The 15,644-nt window shown below is 36.6% G+C and overlaps 3 protein-coding genes across 5 annotated transcripts; 1 reads left to right on the top strand and 2 right to left on the bottom strand.

Moving 5' to 3' along the window:
- The first annotated feature begins 888 nt into the window (after positions 1-888).
- Positions 889-2,287, top strand: LOC126585399 (probable arabinose 5-phosphate isomerase). The gene is made up of 2 exons (XM_050249822.1): positions 889-1,689; positions 1,774-2,287. Exons 1-2 carry the CDS (start codon positions 982-984, stop codon positions 2,152-2,154), a joined length of 1,089 nt encoding a protein of 362 aa, XP_050105779.1. The 5' UTR covers positions 889-981; the 3' UTR covers positions 2,155-2,287.
- A 9-nt stretch (positions 2,288-2,296) lies between these two features.
- Positions 2,297-7,575, bottom strand: LOC126585387 (putative lysine-specific demethylase JMJ16). Of its 3 annotated transcripts, none has more exons than XM_050249799.1 (9): positions 7,449-7,575; positions 6,403-6,690; positions 5,729-5,800; positions 5,499-5,576; positions 4,857-5,348; positions 4,531-4,764; positions 4,204-4,368; positions 3,691-4,056; positions 2,297-3,433 (listed from the first exon to the last, which is right to left on the bottom strand). In XM_050249799.1, exons 2-9 carry the CDS (start codon positions 6,640-6,642, stop codon positions 2,423-2,425), a joined length of 2,658 nt encoding a protein of 885 aa, XP_050105756.1. In that variant the 5' UTR covers positions 6,643-6,690; positions 7,449-7,575; the 3' UTR covers positions 2,297-2,422. The 3 variants fall into 3 exon arrangements, with proteins under 3 accessions (XP_050105756.1, XP_050105755.1, XP_050105757.1); XM_050249798.1 differs by having other exon boundaries at positions 6,403-6,675; positions 7,449-7,555; XM_050249800.1 differs by lacking the exon at positions 4,204-4,368 and having other exon boundaries at positions 6,403-6,675; positions 7,449-7,555.
- Positions 7,576-9,197: 1,622 nt separating this feature from the next.
- Positions 9,198-13,492, bottom strand: LOC126585401 (protein CUP-SHAPED COTYLEDON 3-like). The gene is made up of 3 exons (XM_050249826.1): positions 13,060-13,492; positions 10,455-10,720; positions 9,198-9,817 (listed from the first exon to the last, which is right to left on the bottom strand). Exons 1-3 carry the CDS (start codon positions 13,226-13,228, stop codon positions 9,437-9,439), a joined length of 816 nt encoding a protein of 271 aa, XP_050105783.1. The 5' UTR covers positions 13,229-13,492; the 3' UTR covers positions 9,198-9,436.
- Positions 13,493-15,644: the final 2,152 nt, after the last annotated feature.

The following is a 15,644-nucleotide window of genomic DNA, read 5'->3' as shown; positions in this document are numbered from 1 at the left end:
ATATTAGGCTTAATAACATTAGTAAATTTCTTTGTTTAAACCTGACATGGATACATTCTCAAATCAAAGAAAAAAGAATGTACCCATATAAGTTTAAAAATAGATTAGAAAAAAATTGACTATATTTTATATTAAAAAAATGGTACATTTTACATATAACAAATTGGTATATTTAAGAATGAGTACATTTTAAGATTAAAACTTTGAAAAATTACATGAATGGGTACATATAATTAGCATGGGTACATTTAGCAAAAAAATGAATACAAATAAGTAAAAAAAATATGGGTACAAATACAAATAAAACTTTTTAAATATGGGCACAAAAAAAAAATTAATATATGCGTACATATTAAAATTGAAAAGAAAATTGGTACAAATTAAAAATGGGTTGCAAATTAAAAATGGGTACAAACTAAAAATAAACATATATGATAAAAAAATTATCCATAAATATAAATATACTAATTGTAACATAACACTAAATGAATATATTTAGAAATAAAAAATATTTTATTGTTGAAATAATTAATGATGTTATTAATATCTAATGACCTTAATAAAAAATTTAAAAAAATAAAATTTTAATTAATAAAGAAACAAAAAGAGATATGAGAATTTAATTTCTCCTTATTTTTATTTCTCGCACTTTTTTTTTAATCCATTCGATGTCAGAAATTAAGAAGAGCGTAACAATTAAAAAATGGGAACTTTAACGAAAAGCATCAGATACTGTTCACTTTAACGAAAAACCACATTTTTACACTAAAAGTCAATCCTGGTACTATTTATTTTACCCTTTATTTTGTCATTATCATTAAAACTCAAAGTTTTTAAGTCATTTCCATTAATTTTCTTTTAAAAAATAAGTGTGTGGTGGAGCCACCCTTGATTTATTCAGATTTCAGCGCCACCGACAGCACGCGTAGATCTCTCTCCCTCCCCCTCCCTCTCTCTAGAAGCAAGAGCAGTACAGGAATCATGGGTTCTCTGCCACCTTCTTCCGCAGACTTCATCAATCCGCATTCCCCTCCCAAAACCAAAACCACCACCACAACCCAATTCTCCTCCTCCGCCGCCTCCCCCTTCTGCATGGACGAAACTACCCTCCTAAACCTGTTCAAATCCCAACAGAGCCACCTCAACTTCTTCTTCCAGCACCTGGACCTGCCCCGCACACTGGCTTTCACCCAAACCCTCCTTCTACAATCCTCCGTCGGCGCCACTATATTTTTCTCAGGTGTCGGCAAGTCCGGCTTCGTCGCCCACAAGATCTCCCAGACTCTTGTCTCCCTCGGCATCCGCTCAGGCTTCCTCTCCCCTCTCGACGCCCTCCACGGCGACATCGGCGCACTCTCCAAAACCGACATTTTGGTCCTCTTCAGCAAGTCCGGCACCACCGAGGAGCTCCTCCGCCTCGTCCCCTGCGCCAAGGCCAAAGGCGCCTTCCTCATCTCCGTCACCTCCGTTGACGGCAATGCCCTCGCCTCCGTCTGCGACATGAACGTGCATTTGCCCTTGCAGCGAGAGCTCTGCCCCTTCGATTTGGCTCCGGTCACCTCCACTGCCATCCAAATGGTCTTCGGCGACACCGTCGCGATCGCGCTCATGGGCGCCAAAAATCTCACCAAGGAACAATACGCCGCCAATCACCCCGCCGGCAGGATCGGCAAATCCCTCATCTTCAAGGTTCGATCTTGCTTAGCTCCAATTTCAATCATCTTCAATCCAATTCTAGGGTTTTTCTTTTCTCCTAATTTTCTAAAATTGCAGGTGAAAGATGTGATGAAAAAGGAAGACGAGCTTCCGGTCTGCAAGGAAGGGGACCTGATAATGGAGCAGCTGGTGGAGCTGACGAGCAAGGGATGTGGTTGCCTGCTTGTGATCGACGTCGAGCACCGCCTGATCGGCACGTTCACCGATGGAGATCTGCGGCGGACTCTCAAGGCCAGTGGGGAAGCTATCTTCAAGCTCACGGTTGGTGAAATGTGCAACAGACATCCCAGAACAATAGGTCCCGACGCTATGGCGGTCGAGGCCATGCAGAAGATGGAAGCGCCGCCGTCGCCGGTTCAGTTCTTGCCGGTCATCAATGACCAGAATCAAGTGATTGGGATCGTCACTCTGCATGGATTAGTTTCAGCTGGCCTCTGAAAGATGTGATCTTCTATATTTTTGATATTTTTATGTCACGTTGTAATTCATTATTACGCATTAATTAATAATTCTTTGTATACCACATTTGTACTACGATTTAATGTGACGATTATCGGTTCTTCTCTAGAAATGACGCCCGTTCTTGGTTGCAAAGCAGATTGTTAATATGGTATCGATAAACTGGATCATAGTCAATAACGTATTAACAGAAAAAACGCACCAACATGTTATCAATACAAAATACAATTTCAGCAGCATTGCATAACTAACCATCGCTGTCATCACTAATAAGAATTGGACTCTGAGGACAAGGCTGTCTTGGGGTTTCACTCTTGGAAGCCAAATGGCTCGAAGAAGATGCCTTATAATTGTCGGCCGGACGACCACCCTTGGGAAGCTTTTGAGGAACATTGCTTTTCACCGGAGGGGATCGAACATTTTGTCTTCCGCGCAGAAGAATGTTAAGATCTGGTATTACATCGTCGGAGTCTGAGGAGCTTGTTTCGCTTGTACTTGCAGATGACACATCGGATGTCCCCTCCATCATGTCTATCGCCTCTTTCGGCAGAAGAGAAGCATTATTCGTTGTCCCCTCTGCAGCCACTTTCGGCGTAAGAGTAGCATTGCTTCCTGTTGTGTTTGTGCCGATGGTAGGTCCTACTATATTCTCCTTTGTTTTCAGTTCATTGAAGATTGTTGATCGGAGGAGTGCATGAGCCTTCACCTTATCCATGATGCTAGAGACTGAACTCTTCCCGTTCCCAGTGGCTGTCGCAGAGTCGGGGGATCCTGTTGGGTAATCATTTGAATTTGATTTGTTTGAGGTTGTAGATCGCAGAATCCGTGCCTTCACTTCTTCCCTAATTCGAGAAATGGACTCTTTCTGTTTATTGGCGTCAGAGGCACCCTCCACATGCCCCGGTGAATTTTGACTGTTCTTGGGAATATGCAGCGTCAATCCAAGATCATCTTTGCCCCATTTGTAGACTGCGTCGAACTTTCCTTCCAAAGCTTCAACAAGTAGCTGTAAATCACAGATCTCGTGACGGTAGAGGAAAATCTTGTCACTCCAAGCACAAGAACAGAGCTGCTTTGCGTGTAGCAGACATGAATATCTGTCTTCACAACAAGAACAAACTACTGCAGAAAAATGCAGATCACAGAGACAAATGCTGCATTCCCTTTTGCTTGTAACATTAAAATTTGATTTCATCCTCTCTGATTTTGCAGAGTTGAAGAGATATTTCCTTCTACTGCCTTCAGACTTGAGGCGCGACTACAGATAAAACAAAATCAGGTCATCGAATCAAGTTTGGAGACGCATAACCTGTCTCACTAGGTGTAAAATATAAACCAGAGAAAGAAAAGGAGAGATAGAAGACCTAAAAATACAATCCCTTTAATCAAAAAGCAAAACTGACATATGATTGTATGGTGTCAGTTTGATAATGTTCAAAATCATGTAGGATATGTAGGATACATACAGGATCAGCAGTTGACTATAATATGATGCGATAGAATCTGAGGAATTACCTTGAATGCATGTGTTAAGATCCCATCCTTTCCACGGACATCTTTCCAGAATATATTATCCGCAGCGTTCTTCCTGAACAGTGAATCCCATTGTGCCCTCACAGCCTCTCTAGCTGCTCCGAGCAGCAGCTTATCATGTGATATAGATGTTCTCCTCCCCTGTTCACAGTAAAGTTCAACGGCATCCTGTCCATGAGGCAACCAGTCCAAGGGAGCAACACATGCTGTCTCGGAAAAATTAAAACCAGAATCAAATCCTGAATGATAAGCCCTTGGAAGGACAAGAACAAACTCCCCGGGAGACTGAATGCAACGGAAGACTGGTACACCCTGTGATTTCAATGCAGATGGGGATATTTGTTTAACCTGTACCAAAAATTACATGACATGAAAGGTCTCTACATACTAGTAGAAGACAACAGAGAAGTTAACATCTCTTGTAAAATACCGGATACTTTGAATGTTGAACTTTGACAAAAATGGGAGGGGGGAATCATAATCCTAGTAGCTCACCAGCATATGATGCAATTCAGGGTGTTCTAGTTTGGATGAATCTGGAAATGAACTCCTCACGGCTGCCTCAAAATTAACGTAGTATTTACCAGGGACACCATACCAAATTTTAGGAGCACCCAGATGCAAGTAAGACAGTGAGTATAAGCGGTGCTCTTCAACTTTCTGTTTAAAAATTCATAGATTATATAACTAAAAACAACACAAGGCAACCACATACGTTATCTATAAAGTTCCAAAAGAATACTTTATCCTACTTTTTTTTAAAAATATAACATTTTCAGCAACAGATGCAACATGAGAGCCCTGGAAATTATCAAATCTTACCCAATGAAAAGATGAAAAGCACATTCCTACACGAGTCCGAGGCGCCAAAATATGGCAAGTGTCATGGCTTTCAAAAGAAAGAAGAGAACTGGGCAATCTGGGTAGATTATTTAGGTTCCAACCTGAAGCTAAATATTCAGGGTAATCTGACTTTTCCAAAGGATTGGAATCACTGGATACTGTTGGAAATCCGCTTCCAAGAGCTTTAGTCTCCAAATTATCACCACAAAGCACCTTCAAAGTACACCAAGATGATAATTAACAGCAAGCTTCCACAATAGAAAAGCAGAAGGTAACAAAATGATCGTCCCAATTTCTGAACGCACCTCAATTTCTTCAGTTGGGTTTTCAGCTATACGTTTATATTCAGCGTCAATATTCTCCAGTGATGGCACCCACTTCTCTTGACCACCAGCAATTTCACTTTTGCGGAAATACTGACGCTTGAAATCAGCAGCATAACTCCTAAAATTCTCAAGAGTGAATTCTTGTCCAGGTTCTGTTTCAAAACCTTTGATATATGAATGTTCAGTTTCACCTGGACTTGAGGTAGATCCACAGTCCAATCCCACTGTCAAGATTCTTCTCCTCTTCCTTTTTGGGCTTTCATTTAAGCCAACCATTTTACTAGGTGAATACTGATTTCGTATCCCATCAATTCGCTGAATATGTGTAGAAAATGTAGAACTTTTCCATTTTTTTTTTCCTTCAATAAGACACGGAGGTTTCCAGGAAGGAGGAGGAATAATACGACAGATACCATATTGCTCTGCTCTTGCACGTATATTTGCAACATACTTAAGAGTGTCTTTAAATTCCTGCCGGACAAAATCAAACTCCTTTAGAAATTGAAGGATTGAAATTTTATAAGCAAAAAATTGAGCATTAAAATTTTAAAACAAAGGATTCAGCGAAGATGTCAGTCCCGAAACAAATTCAAATGTCGTAAAAGTCAGAAAAAGGATCACCTCTTCTGTAGGGTAGAAAAGAGGTGCTTCTTCAAGGACATCTGTTCTTGCATCTTCAGGACGCCACCTTCCAGTCACCTATTTCAAGAATTTACAAACATTATGTGACAGAGCGAACTGGACACAGTAATGATTTTTGAAAATCAAAGGCGAATGCAAATGTTGAAACTAGTACCTAATAACTATACAATTCAAAGGGAAGAGAATCAACTTAGTGAATGAAAATCAACCTTCAGGCAACCACTGCAATCTGGACATCCGTGAGTAACACCTTTCGGAAGGCAATGTTTTGTAGCGGGTTCCTGAAAATGAAAATGTATGTAACTTCAGGAAATGATTAGAATAAAGCCATAGTGAAATTGTCGTACAGTAGCTCTCAACATTTTTCCTTTTGACAATTGATAAGAACACAATACATGCACCAGCAGGGGATTGAGCACTGAATCTCACCCTTCACCACAATTCCTAAACAGAAAGGAGGTTATAAGGCTCAAAGACCTCGATATTTTCAAGTACATATTTTAGAACATTGATTACCCCTTTAAAAATGTTAGCCATAAACTTAAACCTACTCAACAGTATAAGAACAAATACTACGAAGGTACGTACAATTTCTCCACTTTAGATAATATTCCGTTTCTCTAAGCACTAAAATCTCGTCCTTTTTTTATTCCAAAAAAAAAGTCTCAGTATCATCATATAAAGCATATAAATACTCTATTCTGTAGTTAAGATGGCGATGAACCATGTAACCTGGAGTTATTACTCTCTACACATATACAAGCTCCTAATCAGCATACATAACCAAGTTAAGATTCAAGTGAGGCAGTAATATGCTTTAACTGCAGCAAATAAATATTCACACGCACACACACACACACAAAGGAGGAAGAGAGGAATAAACCGTATTAAACTGTTCACAGTCAGACTCCTCTGAGTTGAGATCACTTCGGTCGAAAAGTATCCATGGCCTCTGTCTTTTCAACTTATCCATGTCAGTCAGGTCAGACGTGGTATCCATCTGGACTGGCTCTTCACTAGAAGCATCAACAAAGGCATTCTTGGTTTCTTCAACAGTGTTTACTCTCTTCAGCACGAAGGATGTACGACACACAAAACCAGGCGGAACTGAATTATGTGCCATATTCTCACAATGTAGAAAGGTCGTTGTTGCTTTCTACAACCAACGGTACTGCAAGGAAAAGTGAAAAATGAAAAAACACTTGAAACAAAATCACACACTAATGAAAATGATTGATGAATTTATATATTCACAATCTAAAACAGCGTATTGAGAAAACATCGAAGTGGTAACCATTGTTCAACAGTTCACACAAGCTGCTCATGTTCTATTCCAAAGGATAACTAACTAACAAGAACATATTATCTCAAGATATCCAACAACACAACCACAAAAACCGAAAACGGGCATTGATCTAATCATACAAATAAGGAGATTGGGGTTTACAATTACAACCTGTGATTATATCATCTCTTTTTTTATTTCCAGTGATGCTTTCGTTTTCACTAGCATTTTTTTTATTTTATATTAGAATTAAAAAGTAGTAATTTAATTGGTACAATTGAATGTTATCTAGCTCAGTAATATACACAAGTGCGGCGGGAAAATTTAAAAAATATACAAATAGAGCGAAAAAAAGTGAATAAAAACTGAACAGATAATAGAACAAAAAATGTAATTAGACTGAAAAATCAAACAATTCAGAATCCATGTGCACAAATCTTCCCTACCCATGAACCACTCAGCAAAAATATAAATTGGGTTTATCCCAATTTGATAAAAATTAAAAACCCAGAAGTTTAAAGAATCACTTAGCACCACCGAGCAGTTCTTCATCAGTATCATCACAAAATACACCAAAAAAGGAAGAAAAATAAAACAAGAAAAAACAAAACTCCTACTTTTTGCAGGGAGAAATTAATGCTTACCCAGAAGCTGAAATTGGCGGGATTTGTTCGTCCTTCAGTTGAAATCCAGGTTTTTTTATGGCTGGGCAAATGAACTCGAAAGGAAAACGTGCTCAAGTTCGAATGGCTGTCGGATCTTGAATTGGATCACACAATGCCGGTTCTTGTAGCTCCACGATGGGCTTTTCATCATTTTAGTACACCAGGTTTAACTCTTCGGTGGCCCAAACAAAGACTGATGGGCCTCTGTGCAGTTTGTTCACTTTTTTTTTTCTTTCTTTTCTTTATGAATTCTTTTAATAAATCAATATTCCAAGAGGACGGACGTATACCTAAGGCCGTATGGGTAACTCTTAATTCAACCGTCACTTAGTATTACGGTCACGGTTTAATGATATTCTTCTTTACGTGTAAGTGAGAGTCTTAGATTTGGTTCTCGCCAAACGCTAATTCAAACAAAAGTATTATGGCTAACCCATTGTGAAGTTGAGCTCACTCCCTCACCCCAGTGTAGATAATATTGAATGTATTTATAAAAACCCTCTTAGTCCAACCTAAATTTTAACATAGCCGGGGTGTATGAGAGTCTTGTAATTGTCGAGTTTTCTAATAGGCTAGTACGTAATGTAAATTCAGCTCAACCGATTTTGAAGTCATGGGTCTTTCCTAAACTACTGTAATCTCCATATAGGGAATTCGTATTAATTTACGTGCAAGAGGACGGACATTGTCTTACCAACTAGCCTCACTAATATATATATATATATGCTTTTATAAATTTTGATACAACCTTCTTTGACATTATTTACTAGGGTTGGTCGTACATGAGAGTGCGTAGAATTTATTCTTGATCATTGATGGATGTGAGTCTTATCATAATGCGCAAGTGACGTGTAATCATATCAACCGTCTTAACATTATATGAAGGGATAAACAAGGTGTTCTATCATGTATAATTATTTGTTGGTGTACGTGTAATGTTGAAAATATGTATGTTAATCTGAATTCTCTTGAGGGTTTAACAAACATGGACACATTCATTACATGGTAGTCATACGATTAACCCCCCTTGTCATATCGGGCATTAGGATTTTTTTGTCATTTGCAATGCATCTTCAATCTGGTTTTCTTCTTTCTATATATTTACGTGCAAGCAGATTAATTAATTCATCATTATTATTAATAATACTGTATACATATAATTGAATAATGTCTATGTAATTTGACTAAAATGAGCACTAACCACCAAGGAAAAAGCAATACCAAATTAGAAGAAACAATAGTTTACACTTCAAAGTTATTTTTATTACCTGCATGATTTCTAAGTATATATAAATTTTTAAATAAAACGTATTCTTCATTGTCCTACCAGGCTACACTCATGATTGTCCTGTCAAAATCAATAGAACAAAGAAGGAAACTGGTTTAAGTTTTCGAACAATAATTATAAACAGACAATACAGCTATGGTCCATGGTGCCAGAAATTAAGAATAATGTACTGCTGCATACAGCAAACTTAAACTGTCGACTGATGAAGATATATGGTTTCAGGATCACGTGTTATAAGAGAATGTTGAGAATGTAAATTCTATGTCGGGAAATTAAAGGATCTAATTTGCATGTTCATAAAAGTTTGGCTACTTCTCATAGTATCAATTAATTTTATGGTGTGGAACCTCAATTTTCTTTAAAAAAATAGAAGGATAGATCTTGCCAAAGTCTATGACAGATCAAAATGGAGCTTCATTATCACTTGTTTGAAGGATATATTGGAAGTATAAATGTGTCTGACACTAAATTGTTGATGATATTTTATACAAATGCCTGCAGGACTGTATACAAGAGGAAAAGAAAGAAAAAAACCCTAGACACAAAGACTAAGCACGCATAAACCTTTTTCCAATCAAGCCATATATATATATATAGACCACAAACATAAATATATGTCACAAATCAACAAATTGGGTATCTGTCTAATATGAGGTTTGGAATATGTCTGTTTCTTCATTTAGAGCAAAACCATGCTGTTCTCATCCACCTCAAATCTCATCTCGTCCAAATTTGGAGCCACCCCATTGTCGAAGCTGCCGTCTTCTAAATTCATGTCCCATAGAAACCCATACTCGCAGTCGTTTTTCGCGTTTAATTCGGGGATGGAAGAGTTGGTGTATTTTTCCTGATGAGAAAGCTGCAGGAGATTCAGGAAAGAGTTGCTTTGGTTGTGGTTGTACACACAAGGCATTGTTTGGCCATGAGTTGAAGGAGATGGAACTAAATTTAAAGGAACAGTGCATGGTGTGGTCTCCAACATAAAATCATGGGGGCTGAGTTTAGTGCTGTTCTCTGGTCCCTTGCCTTTGTGGAAAACTCTGCACAAAACCCAGTCTTCCTGTGAAACAAAAGAACAAAATAGTGAGCTTAATTTGCAAAAATGCAGTTAAAACATGTAAAAACATTATTAAAAATATACATATGTTTAATGAAATATATAGAATGCTACAATATATTGTTGCGATTTGAATGATTATAGCTCAGTTTCATTAATTAGTTTATGTAGAAGTGATATAATTTGAGTTGATTAATGCATCATATTAACATGCAACATGGTGTATTAGATGCACGCACGAAATAAATATCGTATACCGTGTGAATGTTACTATGATGAGTTATAGATACATGATACATCAACTCATACTTTCCCACCAAATTTTGGACTGTTTCAAAATTTTCCATGGATGATGCTGATGCCTGAACCCCATACTGTCCTTCCGGTTTCCTGTGATTGATGATCTCTCACTCAAAGACAGTTCACTGGAGTGAATGTTGCATTGGTGTACCAATAAACGATGGGTCTGTTCTGACGTGCAGATTTGAATTTCACGTGACTGAATATTAAACTTTATATCTTAAGGTGAAGAATATTTGTGGCGTGTGCATGCAAGATATAATACACACACACACACATATATATTAGTTATTATATGGAAATTTAGATAATATATGAAGAGTACTAGGAATGAAATTACCTTAGGAGGCATATGTGGCGTCTCCAGCCGGAACTCATGCATAATCCAACCAGTTTTGATTCCATTAGGAGCTCTATTCCGATAGAACACCAAAGTCTTTCTCATCCCTACGATCTCCCCAGTTCCTGGCTCCATCACCATCCGATCTTTCCCCGTGGCTTTCCAGTATCCAGATGTTGTCGCCCGATTGGTCCGGAACCCCGTCGCATACTTACGGTCACGGAAGCTGAAGAAGTACCACTCATTGGCATTCAGCTTTGCCACCTCTACAGTAACCAAAATAGAATTACAAAAGTTTCACTATCACCATTATCATTAATCTTATATCATTTGCTATATATATATGCATGCAATAGCTAATTAGGAATTTTCGTATGTAGCATTATCAATATTCTTGTCATTGAAATTAACTTCTGGCCAAACAAAAAGTACTTACAAAAGTCCCCTATCAAAGAATTGTAGGGTCTGAAAATTGGTCAAAAGTAAGAAAAGTGACATTTGTTATGTAACATTGCTTCATTTTATCTTCTTCTTTTTTCACTTAAAAGATCAAAAAACTTAAAGTTTTGAGTTACCAAATGTGTTGGCAAGTCAAGATCATCTTCAGACGATCGAGTTATGTCTAAGGAAACTAAGCTGAGACTAAGAGATGAGTGATAGGTAAGGACCATATATATCCATTAGGGTTCAAAGGCACAAATCACTCTGATTATCTGAACATGGAAAATTTGATGATATTCTTGATGAATAATTGTGTGTTGAAGTGATGCATGCCTTAAAAAAAAAAAAGAGAATTGGGAAGTACGATAATGCACGCGTCACATTTTCACTAAAGACAAAACCATGAGTAACCATTTAGTTTATTTAAAAGAAATAAAATAAAATTTAAAGTAATCTATAGTTTATCTTTAAATTTCTGGCTCTGAGGTTAGAGAAATTTCTACCTATTTTTGGTTATATATTTAGTTGTGTATCTCTCTCTTATATTACGGACGGATGGACTGAAAAGACATACAAAGGCTATAAATTAAGCAGATTTGCTCCTAAGAATAACCTAAAGTTTCTATTTATTCCTTCTTATCTGATGGTTGCCTAAGAAGATAAAGAAAACTAATTACTATTCAAGGTATCTCACAATTAATACATAGTTTAGAAGACCCTGTCAGATCAGGCCAAGGAAATTAACTATATGACAATTGGGACATATGGGTGGTAGGTAGATGATTCCTATTTGAAATAACAAGGATAAGGATAATTATAATTAGTAGCTATTAATGATACACTAAGCACAGAAGATCGATCACATCTAGCTTGCTAGGCATGAAAACATCTGGCCCGTTTATAAACAAAGCAAAGGTCCCACTTCAAATGGACGGTTTCGATATGTATGGGCAACTGGGGACGATTGTTGCACATGACAGCAGGCATCAAATGATCGAATTATAGCCACACGATTTGCATGAAAACAGCTGTGTGTGTGTGTATGAGAGAGAGAGAGAGAGAGAGAGAGAAAGAGAGAAAGAGAGAGAGAGGATATACGGAATACTTACGTATATGAAAACTATATCTGCTATTTTTATAATAAAAACTTGTATTATAGTAAACCAAGGGATGAAACAAGCATGCATAGTGCTGACTGTTTGTGGCAAATCGAAGAGATGTGAAATAACGTATTAGTAATTAATTAATTATTCTCTTGGTTGAAAAGGTAGGAATCCCTATGACATCTGGTATGGCTAGAGATTCCATACATATTTCAGGAGTCATTCTTCCTCAAAAGTTTGATCTACCCAGCCATGGCCTGACTCACACACACACACACACACATATACATATTATTTTTAATTCATACATAATATTTGTAAAAGTATAGACATGTAAATACCTTAATTGTGAACTCTAGTTTAGTCTCAATATTGATGAGATGTAATGGTATGATGTTATTAACTTTTTTTTGGGTCAAAGTAGGATTTCATTACTCAAAAAACATAATGACTTACATAAAACCCAAGCGGCATCTGCAAAACCTTATCCGAGTAAAATCACATGGTATATGCTTAAGTTTGAAGATGAAAATATTATGGATTCAAGTCTCCTATATATTTTTGTTTTTTTTGGCAATTATGTATAATTAGTAATGAATTGAAGGCCATGTGATGGGAAAAAAGTTGGCTATACATATGTATGTAGAATGAAATCAATAAAAAGAACTGTAGGAAATAAAAATATAGAAAGAAAGAAAATTCCATTTTCTCTTTTCTCACTGATCTTTTTCGAAAGTCAGTCATCAACTTTCTCTCTGATCTTTTTCGAAATTCATCATGTCATCCACCATGACACAAAAACACCACAACTTAAACAAATCTTTGTGATTTCCGACCCGGAAAAGAAAACAAATCTTTGTCTTGGAATAAAAGATTAATTTCATCGATCTTTTAAATGGTCAATGTTATTTTTCCGAAAAGTACTAAAAAACCATGACAATCCTCATCAACTTGAATCTTGATGGGTGAAAAGATTCAAGAAATGAAGAAGAAAAAACCAAGGAGATTAGTAAAGTGATTACATATAGAAATAGTAATTAATCAAAGTAATACGTACGTACCAGGAAGCTGCCATGGCTCGCAGGTATGCAAGTCAATTTCAACCAAAGTACCCTTCAAAGCTTCTTCATTCGTGATCTTTTTGTACAAATAATGGCAGACCAGCTCCTCATCGCTGGGGTAAAACCGAAACCCAGGAGGCAGTGTAGCTCCAATGTCTCTCAGCCCCATATTAATTAAAATTAATCCTGTTTATCTAATAAGGAGAGAGCTCAAATCTGTAGATAAAGGATAATTTGGGTTGGTAGCTAGCAACAGAAAAGAAGCACTAGTTCTTCTCTGAACTATTGAAGCATACTTGGATCCTTGGAAGAAAAATTTAGGTTATGTGTGGTGGGGAGATGGAATTTAAAAGAGGCTTTTGATTCCCTTGTTGGAAATATTTAATTTATAGAGGGCCAAAGGTTGGCTAAATATTTAATTATATGGTTAATAAGGATGATAATGTCTATGTTGCCTGTTAGAATTTCTTAATACATTACCCTCCTATATAGCAAAGGTCATGCTTTTGTAACTAGTTAGTTATAGTAAGAAGTTTCAAGAAAAACCAAAGTTACAAGAAATCTTGTTGTGGGGGGTCAAGGTTACTATAGCAATATGCCACATATATGGACAAAGAGCCAACCAATTTCATATGAAACCCTCCAAAATCCCCCTTTTTATTTATATTATAAAATGGGGTTAATTAACTTTGTAATTAACTTTTTAGTTATAACATAAAACAGAACATTGTAATTAACTTTTTACCGCAAGTCTGATAATTTTCGTTATAACATAAAACAGAGGTTTACCGCGAGCCTGATAATTTTCGTTAGAGATGTGGTTTATAATATGTAATGAGTATGTGATTTTCTCGATTTGAAAATGTTAAATTTGGAATAATTGAGTAATTTGGGATAGTTGAGTCATTCATTTTGTAGGAAATTCAAGCTCTTCTAAGTCTTGAAGTTCAAGAGCATTTCATTATTGCATGCCTCCTTAGTAACAATCATATAATGAAGCTTTTCTGCATTGTCTTATGCTAGTGACGTTTGTGGACAACATGCCTTACTATGATTGAAATATCATTAACTATTAATAATCTTATTATGAAACAAGTGTTTAATCATAATCACGGTAACTAATATTATTAAATTGGTCCGGCCATGCAACTAGGATTTGTACCTAATTATGATACGAAAATAACGTGACATATAATTCTTGACCAAATCAGCTAAACCCCAATCGAATTACCGAAGGCACGTGAACAATTTCATTCATAAGGGATCGAAAATTGACATATCAAGAGAAAATATGATTAATTAACTACTGGAACAAATTTAAATTGAATAATATTGTACTACATGAATCATGAACTCAGAAGAGTTTCATCTGTTCAATTTTCTATCACAGAACAATATTTTTGGATGCGTGTGATTGTAGGGTCACAAGATTGTCCTTGATGTGGGACCCACCAAATGATCTATGATGGACATAGGCAGTGACGAAACAAGAATTTTACAATAATGGGTCATGATTCGACCAAACAAAAAAATCCATTGTACCATTTCGTGGTGGAGAGACTTATCAAAATCTACCAACATTCGCCAAAAGCTTGTGATGACATCTATGGTTAGATGTTGTGTTCTTTTATCTACATCTACCAAGGTGTGTCTAGGCTAACAGACTGTCAAGACCTGCCTGCCAAGACTTTTAGCTAACCATTACGTACATCGAGCATGCGGTACCCACCATTGGGTTGCACACAAGAAGAAAAAGAAGGAAGACACAGGAAAGAAAGAAGAAAATTGGAGAAAGAAGAAGCAATAATAGGTTGAAATTCAACGTGGTTAACTCTCTCCTTAATTGGAGCCAAAGATAAATCTACTAATAAATATCTATGAGATTAGGAAGCTGTTGAGGTCATAATTAGTCATTGATCTCAAATTAGCTCCGCTACTGGACATAGGCCCATTAGACACGCTGTTATGCTTATCTTACTCAATTAATTTGATTTGTTATTTTTGCCTCGGGTGAGTAGTGTATATAAAAGGCCAATAATAATTTGTGTGGACAAAAGGGTATTTGTCATGTATCATTCTAATTATAATTGTTCTGCTAATAATATTGAAGATGATGACTGGACTGGGGTCACCAATCCGCATATGTACATATATGTGGCTTTTTATCCAGCACAATGACGTCCAAATAAAGATAATGGAACTACAAATTTTGTAATGTGAGCGTGACTGAAAAACCTTAGGATCGAACAATTATGTTAATTAAAGGGACAATTGTACCCTTGAAATTCCATAGCAGAAAAATAATATTGATTGTGAAAATGGGACCTCTGCGGATGATATGTCATATTCTGCCCACATATGTGGCATGGAAACACAGACGATGCTGACAGTAACCAAAACGGTGTTTAAATCTGTGATTATGTCGGGGGAAGATGGTGATTAATTACAATAAAATTATTTAGACATACAAAATTTTTACGTTTGTTAAAACACTTTCTAATAAATGTGTTCATTATGTAAGTTCAAATTTGTTAAAGAGTGCGTTATCCTTGTATGTCAAAATAACATAACCCGTTGTTAAAACT

The sequence above is a fragment of the Malus sylvestris genome, chromosome 10 (assembly GCF_916048215.2).
Source record: "Malus sylvestris chromosome 10, drMalSylv7.2, whole genome shotgun sequence".
In the NCBI taxonomy this organism is placed as follows: domain Eukaryota; kingdom Viridiplantae; phylum Streptophyta; class Magnoliopsida; order Rosales; family Rosaceae; genus Malus; species Malus sylvestris.
This window is presented reverse-complemented; position numbering and strand designations above follow the sequence as displayed.

What these genes read in the sequence shown, in the direction of transcription:
- LOC126585399 (XM_050249822.1), top strand. Translation starts at nt 982, where the DNA reads ATGGGTTCTCTGCCACCTTCTTCCGCAGACTTCATCAATCCGCATTCC. An exon ending in GCAAATCCCTCATCTTCAAG is followed by an intron (nt 1,690 to 1,773) that starts GTTCGATCTTGC and finishes CTAAAATTGCAG; the next exon opens with GTGAAAGATGTGATGAAAAA.
- LOC126585387 (XM_050249799.1), bottom strand. Translation starts at nt 6,642, where the DNA reads ATGGCACATAATTCAGTTCCGCCTGGTTTTGTGTGTCGTACATCCTTC. An exon ending in CTGAATTGCATCATATGCTG is followed by an intron (nt 4,057 to 4,203) that starts GTGAGCTACTAG and finishes TTTTTGGTACAG; the next exon opens with GTTAAACAAATATCCCCATC. An exon ending in TCTTAACACATGCATTCAAG is followed by an intron (nt 3,434 to 3,690) that starts GTAATTCCTCAG and finishes TTTTATCTGTAG; the next exon opens with TCGCGCCTCAAGTCTGAAGG.
- LOC126585401 (XM_050249826.1), bottom strand. Translation starts at nt 13,228, where the DNA reads ATGGGGCTGAGAGACATTGGAGCTACACTGCCTCCTGGGTTTCGGTTT. An exon ending in CGAGCCATGGCAGCTTCCTG is followed by an intron (nt 10,721 to 13,059) that starts GTACGTACGTAT and finishes TGGTTACTGTAG; the next exon opens with AGGTGGCAAAGCTGAATGCC. An exon ending in CGCCACATATGCCTCCTAAG is followed by an intron (nt 9,818 to 10,454) that starts GTAATTTCATTC and finishes TTTGTTTCACAG; the next exon opens with GAAGACTGGGTTTTGTGCAG.